Source organism: Coenobita brevimanus, chromosome 93 (genome assembly GCF_032717465.1).
Source record: "Coenobita brevimanus isolate Jiangsu-jjx chromosome 93, ASM3271746v2, whole genome shotgun sequence".
NCBI classification, from domain to species: domain Eukaryota; kingdom Metazoa; phylum Arthropoda; class Malacostraca; order Decapoda; family Coenobitidae; genus Coenobita; species Coenobita brevimanus.
In genome coordinates this window covers 21,843,484-21,860,097 of record NC_137046.1, presented here as the reverse complement: position 1 = coordinate 21,860,097, position 16,614 = coordinate 21,843,484, and the positions used below count along the sequence as shown (strand labels likewise).

At 41.6% G+C, this 16,614-nt stretch overlaps 1 protein-coding gene across 1 annotated transcript in view; it reads left to right on the top strand.

The window, feature by feature from the left end:
• Positions 1 to 6,508: 6,508 nt before the first annotated feature.
• Positions 6,509 to 16,614, top strand: part of LOC145412376 (uncharacterized) — a 119,663-nt gene continuing 109,557 nt past the window's right edge. The window contains 2 exon segments of the mRNA XM_080282265.1: positions 6,509 to 7,194; positions 7,330 to 7,602. Coding sequence (XP_080138391.1) covers positions 6,509 to 7,194; positions 7,330 to 7,602 — 959 coding nt within the window.

The following is a 16,614-nucleotide window of genomic DNA, read 5'->3' as shown; positions in this document are numbered from 1 at the left end:
GAGATTTGTTCTTAACTTTTCAATTCTTGTATCACCGCTTACAGACCTACTGAAAAAGGGAGTTAAATTTGTCTGGACCGATAACTGTGAATCCTCTTTCAGTAAACTTGAAGCTATCCTATTAAGTCAGCCAGTGCTCGCTACTCCAAATTTTGCTAAGCCTTTTAAGATGGCTGTTGATGCAGGTGATACAGGAGCTGAGGCTGTTTTGCTGCAAGAGGATGATCAGGGTATTGAACACCCCGTATCTTATTACAGTAAAAAGTTCACTCTACCTCAAAAGAACTACTCCACTATTGAGAAAGAGCTTTTGGCCTTGATTTTGGGTTTACATCATTTTTCATTTTATTTGTGTTCTGGTTTTGACCCCATAGTCATTTATACCGATCATAACCCACTGAAATTCCTTAGTAAGTTTAAAGATAAAAATCAGAAATTGACAAGATGGAGTCTACTTCTTCAGGAGTATTCATTAGACATACAACATGTCAAGGGGAAAGAAAATGTTATTGCAGATTGCTTATCTAGACTTTAGACAGATTGTTTTAGAGTAATAAGAAATTTCCTTTGTAAATTTCTTTTTCTTTGTGGGAAGGTGTTACATAGCCTATGATTTCATCATCCTTTGTATAATTCTAACGTACAGAATGCTGCATGTTTGACCACGATTCGCCTCGTGGCTTCCATAGTGACCAAGCTTCCGTGTTCTACCTCACTCCCCCCTTCTCCCCCCTTATAGTAGAGTAAGTCGTTCTTTCTGTTGTTCAGAGCAGAAGTGTCAACTCTTTGTGTCCCCTATGGCTTCATTTGCGCGTCCTTCTTAAAAGTTGTATCAAGCTCTGCTGGCCCCTATATAATGAGCTCAGTCTCTGCATTAATTGCCACTTAGATCTACTCCTCATTTTGTTCACATCTTTGTCCTCCCCTGTACAGTTGTTATTATTTTTGTGAGTGCTCAGGAAGTCTCCAACCATCTAGCTGCTGTGTAATTTGAGTATAAGTGTTGTTGCATTTTTTCTTGTACTGTGTAGCATAAGGTGTTGATTCGTAGGCCTGGTTAGGTTTTTGTAATTCATGTGGAGTTTTTGATGTCAGCCATTATTGATAATATTTTGTATCTGTAATAATATATCTTGCACTAACTGGGCATTATCCGGTTTTCTCATTTTATCAGGGCTGACTTAGATAAATTTACTCTTGCTAATTTCGTGTTAATAGAGGCTATTGCAGTTAACCATATATTTAACCTGTTTTTTTGCCATTACATTATCCTTATGAGTCCTGAATGTTTAGTTGTTAGTTTGAGCATTAAACGTTAACTCGTAATTTTACCTAAGTCTTTTGTTTTGAACCTGGAACTTTGCGGGACAGTAGTGATTTTTAGTATTCTCACTTGAAGTGTTCATTATCTTTCTCTGTTCCGTAACAATATATATATATATATATATATATATATATATATATATATATATATATATATATAGATATATATATATATATATATGGATGTCGGTATAAAAACGATATAAAGAAAGGAAGTGAATGTTGTGGTGTCCATAGTGAGGGCTGGTAGGATTCTGAAACTGGTGGTACTATTGCTTACAGATTAAACATGTTAAACGAATATGAATGGGAGTTACATGGCTTGGCAAATGAGGTTTTGAGTGTTCGTAAGAAATGACATCGAAATGAGAAAGTATCTATCTATCTATCTATCTATAGCCCGACGCCCTTATCCCGAAAAGGGTGGCCGCAGACAAAACGCCTCCAAGTCGCTCTGTCACCCACCATTTGACTACCCTCCCCCCAACTCACCCCCCCCTCATATACCCCTCTACTCCATCCCTCCACCTCATCCTCGGTCTACCTCTCCCTCTCCCTCCCTCCACCTCACCTACATACACCCTCTTAGTCAGTTTTTCATACTCTGTTCTCTTCACATGACCAAACCACCTCAGTGTATTTCTCCTAATCTTCTCAACCACATCCACATCCACCCCACAAAGTTCCTTCACTTCTTCATTCGTCAACCTGTCCCTCCACGTCACTGCACATGCTCCTCTCAAGTAACTCATTTCCACTGCTCTCACTCTTGACTTGTTCCCTTCTTGCAAGGTCCACGCCTCGCTTCCATACGTCAGGGTAGGAATCACAATACTATCATGCATATATGAGCATAATTGTTGTCTTTGTGGGAATTTAAGTCACAGAAGACGAAGTGGAGCTGAATGGTCACAACTTGGAGATTTTGAATGCCTTCAAGTAGTACCAGGAGTAAAGATGGATATTTAGAGGATGGTGTGCATGATTGAGTACAACGTGGATGAATGGGTCTTGGTTCACTGAAGGCAGTGATAAGGAATACGGAAGTGAGCATGGAAGTGAAAAGGTTGCTGCATGACAGTACTGTGATCCCTACTCTGACAAATGGAAGTGAAGCTTGTTCCCTTCTGATAATCTGAGAGGAACATGTTGAGTTACATGGAGAGACAGACAGACAAGTGAGGAAGTGAGGGATGTTGTGATGTTGATGTGGATGCGACGAAAAGAGAAATATTCTGAAACATTTGCCACTGACATGTGGAGTGGAGAGGAAATGAGGCGGACTAGTGAGTGAGGTGGAGCGGGTGAGAGAGAAGGGAAGACCGAGCATGAGCCAGAGGGATGGGGTGGATAAAAAGTGATGGTGTTTGTTGGAGGGAGGACAGCCCAGTGACAGAGGACAAGGTGACACTAAAAGATTTGTTTGTGGTCACCCCTTCGGATGATGGCGTCTGGCTATAGACAAGGATGGTTGTTCATCCGGTTACTATTAAACGCCAAAAATGTATGTAGACAACCAACAGTATAATTATGTTCGAAAAACTGTCATTAATATAGTTACTTCTGAAGCAAACAGGTAATGCTACGATTTGACGAAATTTCATACTGTTTTGGAAGAAGTTTGTATAATGATAAATGACAGTAATGCATGTTTGCTTATTTCAGTTGTTTAGTCTAGTGACACATAACCGGGCGAGATGCACATTTTGTATCTATTTGATCAAAGAGTAATTTGCTCATTGGTGTATAACAATTATATCTTCAGTATATGAAAACAGTACTTATTTCAGTCGGTATACCTGGCAAATGAGTATTTGCCTTTAATCATACTGTTACACCAGATCAACTGCATTCCACTAAATTTGTGACGTCACAACCAGTCACTCTGCGCTTAGAAGTCGCACGAAATCTCAGCTACTAATTTATTTATTCTTGCACTTTTTATCAAAAACTAGTACAAAGATACTAAGCACATTTTTAAATTAGCAAGTACAAAGTGTACATATACTTGCGTTTAAGGAAACCAGTCAGTTGTACATTATTACTTTTGTGACGGGTCGTTACTAATCCTTACCCAGTGTGGCACCACCCTGATGTTCACAATACTTCTTTTCTAGTGGCGACCAGTCGAAATTATTACAACCTCTCTCGCTCCGCGAGAGAGGTGTTTTATTTTGAACCGTGCGCGTGTGTGTGTGTGTGTGTGTGTGTGTGTGTGTGTGTGTGTGTGTGCGTGTGTGTGTGTGTGTGTATTAATAACTCATTTTAATTCGACTGTAATAAAATGTAGTGGAAGGACTGAAGTACAACCATTGAGTAAACTTTTTTTTTTTTTTTAGAACAATAGGTCAGCGGTTAAGGTCACAGGGCTAGGTTAAGTGTTGACCTAGCAAAATAAATTTTATCACTTCTTATCCAGTTTAGACTGAATCTGCAGGAAGGATTAAGGGTAGGAGCAGAACTACGTGATTTAGTTTTGAGAATAATCAGTCAGAGGTTAAGATTATAGCGCATGGTCAAAGTCTGTCCTGTGTGTGTGATTAACTAAATAACTGAAACAGTTCTAATACTATTTTAGCCAAGTTGGGGGAAGGGTTGATGTCATCCAAAGAATAAACCTGTAATCTTTAGAACAATATGTGAAAGGTCAGCGTCACGGGACAAGGTCAACCTTAATTTTTACCCGATTTAGACCAAACTTTGTGGAAAAGCTGGAGATAAGACAGTATTAAAAGGATTCGCTTTTGAAAACAATCACTCAAAGGTCCAAGCAAGAGGGAAAAGTCAAAGACCAAGGTCATAGGGCAAGGGCATTTATGATAGTTTTGATCTGATCTGAATAAAACTTGATGGAAGGGCTAAGAGTCAAGCAAAAACAAAGGGATTCAGCTTTGAGGACAATCTGTCAATTGTCGAAATCACAGGACAAGGCCAACGTTCGACTCGCGTGTCTGTGTATGATTTTGGTCTGATTTGGATCAGACTCAGTGGATAAATTGGTGATCATCCGAGAGGTTGATTTATTTTTCTTTTTAACAATAGGTAAAAAATTAAAGTCATTATTATCCGATGCGCATTAAACTTTGTGGAAGGGTTAAGGCTAAAACAAAGATGAATCAATTTGATACTGAGAGCAATAAGACAAAAGGAAAGGTCTCAGGGAAAAGTGAAAGGTCAGGGTCACTGAGCAAAGTCAGTTCATATTTGAGATCAACCAAAACTGGTGGTAATGTCAAAGGTTAGGCAAGAAGGAATTCATTCAGTTGTGACAGCAATGTCTTGAAGATCACTGGGCAAAATAAAATATTTGGCTCTTACACCAGCTGGTGGGGCGGGCGTTACACTCTCTCAGTGCTTCTTCGTGTTTGAATATTTATTTTGCGAATCTTTCATTTAATGACTTTAACTGTGTTGGCTTTTGCATGGAATCTTTTCCTTAGAACACTGTTTCCTCCTCTACGATCCTCAGGTCTTCGTGACCGAGACCTAGTTCTCTGAATCTAATAACATCAACCGCTTCTACCCTGCCTTTTACACTCTAATAATGTTTGCAATCTGCAGTATTTTAGCGGATTTTATAGACACTGGAGAATCATAGGGATTATTTTATTTGTAAAATAATTTACAATATAACAGAAAAATGAATGCAGTGAATAAAAAAAAAAAGTTATGGAAATGCATGGGTTTAACCTGATGCGTATTCCCTCTTGTACCATGTAGCTGAAAAACTAGTATACACAATGTTTGAAAACCAATGTTTCATCGACATTTTATGTGTGGATATAAAGGAGATGAACGGCGCTTATATGCCTGGGGGTTGGGGGAATCTTCTGTGTACCGGAAATAGAATGGAAGTGGGGGGAAATGGAGAGAGATTATGAGTGTACAATGACTGTGTGTCAAGTGTCCGGCAAGATAACCTCTAGGGTTCTTTGGCAGTATGCCCCAGTGGTGTAGCATGCAGCAAAATAGTGCGCTATAGGACTGATTCAGGCTCTCGGATACCCAAGAAACCTGATTGCTGAGAAGCAGTGCTAATCGTTGCTGTCTCGGCTCGCATATGCATAAGGAAGGAATGAAGGTTGCCCTTGACCCAGAAGTGCCGAGTAGACGACTTGTTTCACAGTGCCCTGAGACTTGTTTCACAGTGCCCTGAGATGATCCGGACTCCGAGATGAAACTTGGCATATAACTAAGTTCCAGTTCACTGTATGTCTATTTCCCTCATTCTTTGTGTTACTAGACGCCTACTGGTTCGTTGATCTAATGGTACCAGTCAGAATTACAGTCTTGTGTTCTGAGCAAGTTCAAATTCTTATGAAGCTGACGGAGATTTTCGACTATGGAATCTCGTCATAAGCCTAGGCCAGTCACCTATTTTCAATTTTCTGGACTACGCTTGCCAGTTTTAGAGCCCATACACGTACAAGGAGATAACATGAAATTGGCTGTTGATGCTGTCTCTGCCTTCTTGCTAAAATCCTCGCGACTTTCAGTATGCTTTCTTGCATAACCTATAGGCTTCCTTTTCTCCTAAATTTCATTACTATACCAGATCTCCTTTTTACCAGTCTATAGTAAACATTTTCGTCATACGACTTACAGTTTCTCATATTCATCCATTAATGGACCTGATTTGATCTTTCTTTGTCTTGACCTGCATCTCCTTTCATTTCACTTTACCACGCAACTTCTTTTTCCTTCATCATCCTAAGGTCTGTAAATCATCCAATTCATATTTCGTCCTTAACCCTGTTTCGATTTCCTGTTTGGATCACTTTCTGTAAGCCACCTCATTTTTTGTTCTTCAAAACCTACATCACACTTCTTTCTCCATACAGGTCAGGCACCGTTGGGAGCTACGAAGGGAGAGACTTCCTTGCGGCAAGATCTGTACCCACTTGTGGCAAAATCCAAAAGATCTGGTTACATCACTTCATCTGCCTTGCAAACTGCCCCCAGCTTAACTGCTTTGATGTTTCATACAGAAAATGTCTTACCGTTTAAACAAGGCTCATACCATGCAGATTCACCGAACCCAACCTCTGACTTGGATTTGTATGAGAAAGAGCATGTAATTAACACTAATTATCCACATTTACTTGCCAAAGCCCCTCCTGAATTAAAAACAGTTCGGTTGTCTAGTTCCCGACCAGTTCAAAATCTCCGCTCATTTAATACCGACATGCGTCAAACTGTATGGTCTTCTATAAAGAAGAGAAATGCAGAGTACGATCAAAACGGTCCTGGTATAGATGTTCAGCTTTCTAGCAGAAATATTGGGCCTGAAAATGTAAGGCAATCTGAATTCGACGTTCATTCTTCAAATACAGAGTCCCATACTCCAAAGTCTGAAGTCCAACACTCAAATTCCTATGAGGAAACTTCAACGTTACAGAAGAAATCCTTGATAACAGACAAAAAAGAATTACCTCTGAACCAGCAGTCCACTTACATACTTAAGCAGCACCTAGGTTTACACCATCAGACTACGGAATTCTACCGACAGCCTCAACATGTGGAAGCAGTTGACGAACTCCTTAGCAATTCGCAAATTCATTCAGACCTACAGACAGAACAAATGCTTAGTGGTAGACACGGACGTGGAACCATCTTGGAGGAGTTAGCCCGGCGAGTTGAAAACAAGTTAGCCCATTTAGCCCACACGGCTAATCTTCCTCATCCACGCCTAGGCCTTGATTCTTCTCTGGATCCGTTGAGCTCGTCTTCGACGTTAAGATATGTTCATGAGGGGGACCTTCTGCAGCTAAGACTAGTTCTGCAGAATGTAACCTTGACAGGACTGTCTTCTCTGTCTGTCCAAGAGGTAAGTGATACATCTCAACCATAACTTCAAACTGATGTTTAAGAGTATATTGATAATCAAATCAGTAGTTAATTTTAATGCTCAAATGATATCTTTCCGCATACCCTATCAGTATACATTGTTTTACAGGTTGACTTTATATCGCCTTTACCTGACCAGACCATCCTTGAAGGTTTGAGTAATGACAAATGGGAACCAGAGGACAGAGGAAGCCGTATCGGGTCGGAGAGGAGTGAAGGGGACCTTCGGGAGGGATTGGTTAGAGTAGCCTTCACAGATATAAACGTCAAGGCCAAGTATCAGGTCAGGGGCAGTGCTAGAGGATTCTTCACCTTTAAGGAGAGCGGTAATTTGACTCTGACCTCGCCAACGGTTTTCTTGACTTCCCGTCTGGTTCTCTCCATGTCCTCTGCCTCATCTGACATGCTGGCTCATTCACCGGTACAAAGAAGGTAATTATCCTTTCTTTTTCAAATTCTCTTCGGAGTTACGTGACACTTGAGACACACGTAATTATTTTACTCGCTGATATATACACTTGGTTTGGTTTTCACACTGAAAGTTACAACTATAAACAAGGGGTTCTACTACCAGTTACTTTTCTCTTCAGGTAGGATGTATGCACAAAGATAACGATTTATCGCCAAGGTTGACAAGAGGGCCAGTTTGTGTGTGTGTGTGTGTGTGTGTGTGTGTGTGTGTGTGTGTGTGTGTGTGTGTGTGTGTGTGTGTGTGTGTGTGTGTGTGTGTGTGTGTGTGTGTGTGTGTGTGTGTGTGTGTGTTGCGTTTACATAGTGGGTGGAGGGAGGTTTCTGAGCTGGTAGGGTACCAGTGTTCAGTTCAGGAACCGATGTGGCTGAAAGTGTTAGCAAGTATACGTGTACACATTAGCAGATCAGTTCTCACAGGAGGCGCCTCTTCTCAGGCGAAAACGTGATTGATGGAAGCTTGTCAGGTTTCACATTCCACTGCTGTAGTAGGGAGTGAGAGCTGGAGTCCAAAAGTTACTTAGGTGCCCGGTCATTAGGGAAAGACGCACAATCTGGTGAAGAATAGGTGGCTGCGATGAGTCAGGATTCTGTATGTTTCAGTATTTTGTGAGAATCACAACCAGCTGTTAATTTTCTTGGTGCCCGTCCAGAAAGTTTCTATGAGCCGAAGTGAGAGCTTAAGGTTACTGAAGTGTGAGATGGTCATTTTGAGAGGGTGTCTCCCGGAAGGAAAACTGGATCATCCTACAGACTGTGCCTGTGTCTGCTGCTATATATTTACAGTCGTTCCCAAACCTCCTTCATTGTAAATGGAGTCCTTGCTTCCTGGGGTGGAGGAAGTGTCAATGGAGCCGGCGCCCTGTGAGCTGGAGTCAATACATGGGTTTCTGTGGCTGAGACCACATGGCTATCCGTGTCTTGTCCCGTGTTTTATAAAAAACAACAACAGGATTTTGCTCGTCCATTCTCGATGTTTTTTGGTGCCCTGATTTTTATTATGCACCGTCACAGTACATGTAGGCTGATATTCATTTTTTATAATTCTTTTTGGCTACTCCGCTGGACGTAGATAGATCTGAAATAGTTACAGGAATGTTGAAATCTGGTCTAAGTTTTTTTTCATTGTTATTAAAAGAGAACTGCTTTTGAATCTTTGGTGTGTATTTCTTAAACATAATGTTTCACACACTCAAATATTTAATTCCCTTACGCTTATTTACTCCATCACTCTAAAACTACTCCATGCTGGACATTGATTCCAATCCAAATAATTTTATTGCTACCTCCTCAAAACTTTTTAGACCAGTGTTGCTCCACTTCTGTCTTCCTTCAGCGCCCATCAATCATATGTTTACTAAATTCATATTATGGCAAAGCAACAACCACTGCATGTGCACAATATGACAACCACAGCCACAATGAACACACATGGATGTAAAAAAAGAAAGTACAAATAAGAAGGAACACTTATAGAGTGCATTATCCGCGCCCAGCAACTGGTTTAATGGCCGAAAAATTGACTACCCAGTGACCTTAACCTTCGACAGATTGCTCTCAACCAATTCACTTCATTCTTGCTTAATCCATATCCCAACCACCAACTTTGGTCCAGATCAGTAATGTGAATTGACCCTGCCCAGTGACCTTGACATTTGATCTTTCCCCATGAGCTTGTCGTTTAATGGATTGTTCACAAATTAAAATCTTTATTATTGTGTAAAACTAAACCCTTTCACAAAGTTTAGTCTACACTGATTAAAGACACTCTAAGTTGATCTTGCCGTGTGACCCTGACCTTTGACTTTTTGTTTTGAAAAAACATATGCAGACTTCTCGGATGATTGTCACCTAGTCCGATAAATTTGATAGAAATCGTATAAAAGCTATTTTACTTACATGGTTTGCACATACACATAGATCGAAAGCTGATCTTGTCCTGTGACGTTAACCTTTGACTGATCTCCAAATTGCATTTTGTTGTTGTTGTCGTTGCTGACGCTAAATCCTTTCATCAATTTTGGTTCAAATCAGATAAGAGCTGTTTTAGTTGACCTTGTCCTGCCATCTTAACCTTTTACCCTTCCCTGTGCGAGGAAGTAAGTGTGGCTGTGGCTGAGAAGAGACGTGCATATGAAGTGTGGCTGCAGAGGAAGGATGAGATGTCATATGAAAGGTATAAGGAAAAGAGGAATAGAGCGAGAAGGGCTGTGCGTGATGCTAAAGTGGCAGCAGATGAGAGGTGGGGTAGGCGGCTGACAGAGAATTTTCAACAGAATAAGAAAATGTTTTGGAAGGAGGTGAAAAGGGTGCGAAAGGGAGAGTCTGGGAAGGAAGAACAAATAAAATCAGAGGATGGAAGGATGTTAATTGAAATGGATGCAGTAAGGAAGAGATGGGGGGAGTATTTTGAAAGATTGTTAAATGTAGAGGAGGAAAGGGTGGCTTAGATTGTGGCGGATGAAAGGGTGCAAGGAATAAATGTGTTGGGAGAGTTAAATGATTCATTGATCACGAAGGAGGAAGTGGAGAAGGCAGTAAAGGAGATGAAAACAGGGAAAGCTGCAGGTATGGATGGGTGTGCTGTGGAATGCCTGAAGGGTGGTGGAGTGACTATTGTTGACTGGTTAGTAAGATTGTTGAATGTGTGCTTTGAGAAAGGTATGGTGCCAATTGACTGGGCAAGTGCTTGTGTGGTCCCGTTGTATAAAGGCAAGGGTGATAAGTATGAATGTACTAGCTTTAGGGGTATAAGTCTGTTGAGTGTTGTAGGTAAGGTGTATGGTAGAGTGTCGATTATGAGAGTTAAGAGAGGGTACAGAGGGAGTGATTGGTGATGAGCAGTGTGGCTTTAGGAGAGGAAGGGGATGCGTTGATCAGGTGTTTGCTGTGATACAAGTGTGTGAAAAGTATTTAGCGAAAGGCAAGGATGTGTTTTGGGCATTTATGGATTTAGAGAAAGCGTATGATAGAATTGATAGGGAGGCTTTGTGGACTGTTTTAAGATTGTATGGACTTGATGGTAGGTTACTAAAAGGGGTGAAAAGTTTTTATGTAAAGAGTAGAGCGTGTGTAAGAGTGGGAAATGCTGTGAGTGATTGGTTTCCCGTGAGAGTGGGGCTGCGACAGGGATGTGTGATGTCGCCTTGGTTGTTTAATAATTACATGGATGGTGTTGTAAGGGAGGTGAATGCAAGAGTTTTAGGTGGAGGTCTGAGTCTGGTGAATGTTGATGGTAGAGAGTGGAATCTGAAGCAGCTGCTGTTTGCAGATGATACTGCACTGGTGACTGATTCAGAGGAGAGATTAAGACAGTTGGTAGAGGAGTTTGGAAGGGTGTGTAAAAGGAGGAAATTGAAAGTAAATGAGAATAAGAGTAAAGTGATGAAGTGTACGAGGTTGATAGATGGTAGGGGGATGAATATAGTTTTGAATGGTGAGTTGCTTGAGGAGGTAGATTGTTTTAAATATCTAGGGTCACATGTTGCTGTGGATGGAAGAATAGATGCAGAAGTGAAGTTTAGAATAAATGAAGTAGGAAAGGTGCTGGGAGGAATGAAAAAAGTGTTTAAATGTCGTTCGCTTAGAATGGATGTAAAGAGAAGGCTGTATGAGGGTGTTGTGGCACCGACTGCGTTATATGGGGCTGAAACATGGAATATGGGTGTAGCAGAGGGGAAAAGTTTGAATGTAATGGAGATGAGGTGTCTGAGGAGTATGTGTGGAGTGACGCGTATGGATCGGGTGCGAAATGATGAAGTGCAAAGGAGAACTGAAGTTGTTCGGGAGATGGCTGGTAGAGCTGAGCAGAGGGTGTTGCGATGGTTTGGGCATATGGAGAGAATGGATAGTGAGCGATTGGTTAAAAAGATAACTAGATCTGATGTGAGAGGTGTAAGGCTGAGAGGAAGACCACGAATAGGATGGATGGACAGTGTGAAGAGAGCGTTGGATGCAAGAGGGATGTCTGTTGAGCAAGGAAAAGTGGCTGTGCGTGACAGAAATAAATAGAGAGAAATTGTGAATGAATAAGTGATGACGCAGCCCTGAGGGGATATTCTCCCGCATTTAGTCTGATCAGCTAGTCAGGTCAGGTGCAGGTAAGGGGATGGGTCTGTTATGATGTGGCAGGGGTAAACCAGTTCTGCTGTCGGGCCCTGCTGCGGATGTCACTGATTGCATTGCGCAGTTGACCCTTGTGCGGTGTGGTGCGATGAGGATCTGTCCGTTCTCCCTTTTGGGGCTAAGATGCGAATGAATGTGTTTGAATGGATGAGTAAATGGGGAGTATGTCGTCCTGTCTCGGCTACCTCCCTTTCCTTGGGGGAAGCAGCCTAGGTATATAGATAGATAGATAGTATTCAAAATTGTATTTTTGTCATATCCTCAACCCTTTCGTACAGTTTGGTTTAAATCGCATAACGACTAATTAAGTTGGCCTTGCCCTATGAGCTAAACCTTTGAATTATTATTCAGATCAAGCAAAGAGCTTGATCTAAATAATAATTCAACCTTTTCACTAAATTTGGTTAAACTTGTTACTAAACTGTTTCAGGGATAACCCTGTCCTTGACCTGAGACTGGTTGATCTTTGACTGTTCTCAAACTTAAGTCGCACAAGTCTTTCCTTACCTTCGGTCCATCCCTCAAGATTGGTCTAAATTGGATAAAACCTGTTTAGGTTCATTTTGCGTGGTTAGTCTTTGACCTATGGTTCTAAAGAAAAGTTTACCCATTGGCTGAGACTTAACATTTCCACCAAGATTGGATAAAATTGGATAAAAACTGCTTGAGTTATATTTTTAGCACACACACGTACTCCCACGTTCTGATCGAAACATAGTACATGCTTTTGCTTCGTGAGCATTTCGGTGTATTAATGCAGTGCCACTTACTGTTATCTCTCTGGTGGTTGGTGAAGGGTGATTAACGGCAACATTAAACAGCGACTAAATTATACGTTAACTAATGTTTTTTCTATATCAATTACTGTTATAGGATAAATGAGGAAAAATTTAAGTTCTGAGCAAATGCACAAGTGCTTATCTACGGTGTCCTCTTATCAGTGTCCTTATTAAGCAGCGGCTTAGCAAAGAAGTTATTTTTCATGATGAGAAAATTTTGGGGCCTCAGGAGAGATACAGCAGAAATCATTTCATTCTCCAGGAGTACGAGCATTTTGCAAATGAAATGTGTCATTGTAATTGGTAGATGGGGGCGGCAGAGGCATGTCTATGACTTAAACAATGGTTCTCAATCTAGAGTTCGCGAACCCCTAGGGGTACGCAAGAGGGCTTCCAGGGGCTACTTCGAGAATTGATGAAAAATTAGTGTAGAATACGCGAGTTTTGCTAATACAATTCATGAGATGATACTGAGAATTGAAAAACTATTTTCCAGACTAAGCAGGGAAAACATTTGATAGTTGCACCCATCCCTGCAAGACTGTGAGGGGAAAGAAATAACTATTTATGGGGCAGGTGAATGGCGAATCCCGGGTCCCTCCCTGTATAAACTGTGGTCCGAGTGAAGGTCCACTTACCGGGCAAAATTTCGTATGCATACGTAAAAACTCTGGAGTTGTGCCCCCTTGGCGCCATTTCCCCACCCCACCCAGGGGATGGTCGTTGGGATTTCTACCCTGCCGAACACATGGCAGGGAGGAACGTCAACCAATGTGAAAAATTTCTTGTTCATACTGTATTGCAGGTAAAAAACAAGATTGTGAATAAAGACTTTGGCCAGAACACCCTTAGACCACCCTTCTCCACACCCAGGGGGACGGCCAATGGAGGTTTCACCTTGCTTAAAATATGGCCTCATCAAAAGCTCTACGATTGCACAAAATTTCATGTTCATAAATAAAAAACTATGGTGTTGACCTCTTGGTGGCCGCCCCATAAAGTGGTGGGCGGTCACTGTGCCTTAACCGTGGCAGGGATAAAAGCCTTCCAATATGCAAAATTTCGTGTTTCTAGGTGAAAACCTATGTATGTGACTTTGCCGAAACCCGCGGGAGTCGCCCCCTCGCGCATGAGCGGTGACCCTCGGTGGTTCAACCCTTCTCAGAACGTGGTCGGAAAGATCTGTCAATAATAAAAGTGTAATGATGTTAATTAAAAACTCCGGTGGTGCATAACAACTCTGGTTGAGACCAGAGTGCTTATAACCTGGCCTGAGTGAAGCTCTGCCATTCCTAAAAAATGCGTGTTCCAAGGTATACAACTGGCCATGCCTATTGATTTTGTGTAAAACAAATGGGTGCCACTGCTCCCATGGGGGGAGGCCGTCGCGGCTCCTACCCTGTCCGAAACTTTGTCCAGGGGAAGTGCTACCACTGAGCAAGTTTTCGTTTTCCTAATGCTTCTCTAATACGCCGTGGACCTCATTCTTCCAGAATGTACAATAACCCAGTGAGTGAATGAAGAAGTGACACAGTCAGGGACAAGCACTATACGAGTATTTGGCCTTCCCTGTGGATGTGGAAAACATATGCGTATCATGACGCTTAAGTATAACAGTAATTGCCATCATGACGCTTAAGTATAACAGTAATTGTCACAATTTAAATACTGTGTTAATCAGCTCCAAATATACTTAAACACTAGAAAAAATGGTTAAGACAAAACGGAATGCCTCAGCAACCCAACCAACCACAACCCTCTTCATTTCCGACAGTCATGAATCTCAAACTCACCCGGATATTTCCTTCTTTAACTCACCCACTGGAATGACACCCCAAAATTCTAGGACTTACTTTTTTCCAGCACACAGGTAATATCAGTTCACAGGTATCTCTTAAACTCTGTGCCTTTCAAGACACTCACGGGCACTACCTACAGACAAAAAAAAAAAAAAAAAATCCCTGAAAGCTGTTTACAGACAGTTTGTTAAAATAACAACAAAATATGCTAGCCCAAGCTGAGCCCTAACCTTAGCCAATACAAATCTGGATGAGATTTAAAAATCTATCTATTTATCTTTCTATAGCCAGACGCCTTAATCCCGTAACGGGTGGCCACAAATATGTGGCCTCCATGTCTCCCTGTCCCCTGCCATTACGCTACCCACCCCTCAGTTCACACCCTCATCTCTCATATACCTCTCCATTTAATCCCTCCAGCTTATCCTCCGTCTCCTCCTCCCTCCCCCCCCTCCACCTCACTCACATACACACTCTTCGTTAGTCTCTCATTCTCCATCTCCACATGGCCGAACCATCTCAATGTATTTCTCCTGACGCTTTCTGTCACGTCCACGTCACAGTGCTTCTTTACTTCCTCATTTGTCAGTCTGTCTCGCCACGTAACACCAGATGCTCATCTCAAATAACTCATTTCCACTGCTCTCGCTCTTGATTTGTGTACTTTCATCAAAGTCCAAGCTTTGCTTCAGTACGTTAGAGTTGGGATCACTTACTATCATGCAGCGACTTTTTTACTTCCATGCTTTCAAAGAACCAGCAGCCTTTCCTCCCTGTTGTACCCTTTCAGGCACTTCATCCTCTAAACCTCCATTCTTACTCATCACATATCCCAAGTACTTAACTGCACTCACATTTTCCATTTCCTTACCATCCAACCTCACTGTACATTCAATGACTTCATTTCTCTGGAAGACCACAACTTTACACTTCACTACATTCACCTTTCGATTCTGCTTCTTACACATTCTCCCAAACTCATTTATCAAGCTTAACAGTACTCTTTCGTCTTCATTTAGCAATACAATGTCATCTGCAAACAACAGAATAGGAAGTTTCCAAACTCTGCCCTCTCCGATTAGTGTAGCTCTGACATCCACTGCACTATCTTGTATCTCTTTTTAATTCCATCCATATACAGACTGAACATCCATGGAGACATAAACAGCATCCCATGTACTCTATATATTCTTAATATTGTCCATAATCCCTGTGTATCCACTCTGTCATAATGCTTTCTAGAAATCCACAAAGACCGAATACAAATTCTTTCCCTTCTCTAGAAAGTTTTCAACTAAGCGCCTTAGGATGAATTTTAATCTACATAACTTTTTCCCTTCCTGCAACCTCCCTGTTTCTAGCCAACTAATTCTTCAGTTATTTCCCTAACTCTGTCAGTAAGTATCCTATTACACTAAGAAGACAAATGCCCTTATGATTAACACACACTTCTTTTTCCCTTTCCTTTATGCAGGGGATCAGTTCTATCAATGACCTTCTAAGCTGTACATCTAACCCTATCCACTCATACGATGATAATTCCACCCTTCACTTTTGTGTTCTCTTCCTGCAGCGTCCATCTCACCAGTTACTTCAACAAACAATGAATGAGGCTAAAGACACCTAATGTCTTACTTGGCTCGTACTCTGAATGGGGTGAAAATAATCTTGTTTTTAATGCATCAGTGACTCAGTTCTTACACCTATCAACCGGACAAAATCTTCTACAGGAGTACCCACTAATGTCTACTATTATCCAGCTTAATCCTGCAACATCCTTAAACATACTTGTGGTTTCATTCTCTCGGGATGTATCTTGGAAAGATCGTATTACCTCCCTTGTAAAATTTGCATCTAAGAGATTAGGTGTGCTAAGCCGACTCGGTACCTTCTTTACCCCTGCACTGTTGTTGACTTTATATACAGGTTTTATTCGCCCCTGTGTAGATTACAACTCTCTTGCGTGGGGAGGCTCCCGACATACAGCTCTTCTCAACTAGGTGGAGGCAAAGGCTTTTCGTCTCTTATCTCTCCTCCTCTTACTGGCTGCCTTCAACATCCGTCTCTTCGCCGCACTGTTGTATCTTTATCTCTTTTCTGTCGCTACTTCAGTGGTCACTGATCCTCTGAACTGTCTGCTTGCATCCCTCCACCTCTACGACGGGCGCGTAGCACCCGTCTAGCAACAAACTCTCATCCCTTTTCTGTCCAACTCTCTAATGCAAGAGTTAACCGTTACCCCAGTCTTTCATTTATGCAACAGGTCAACTCTG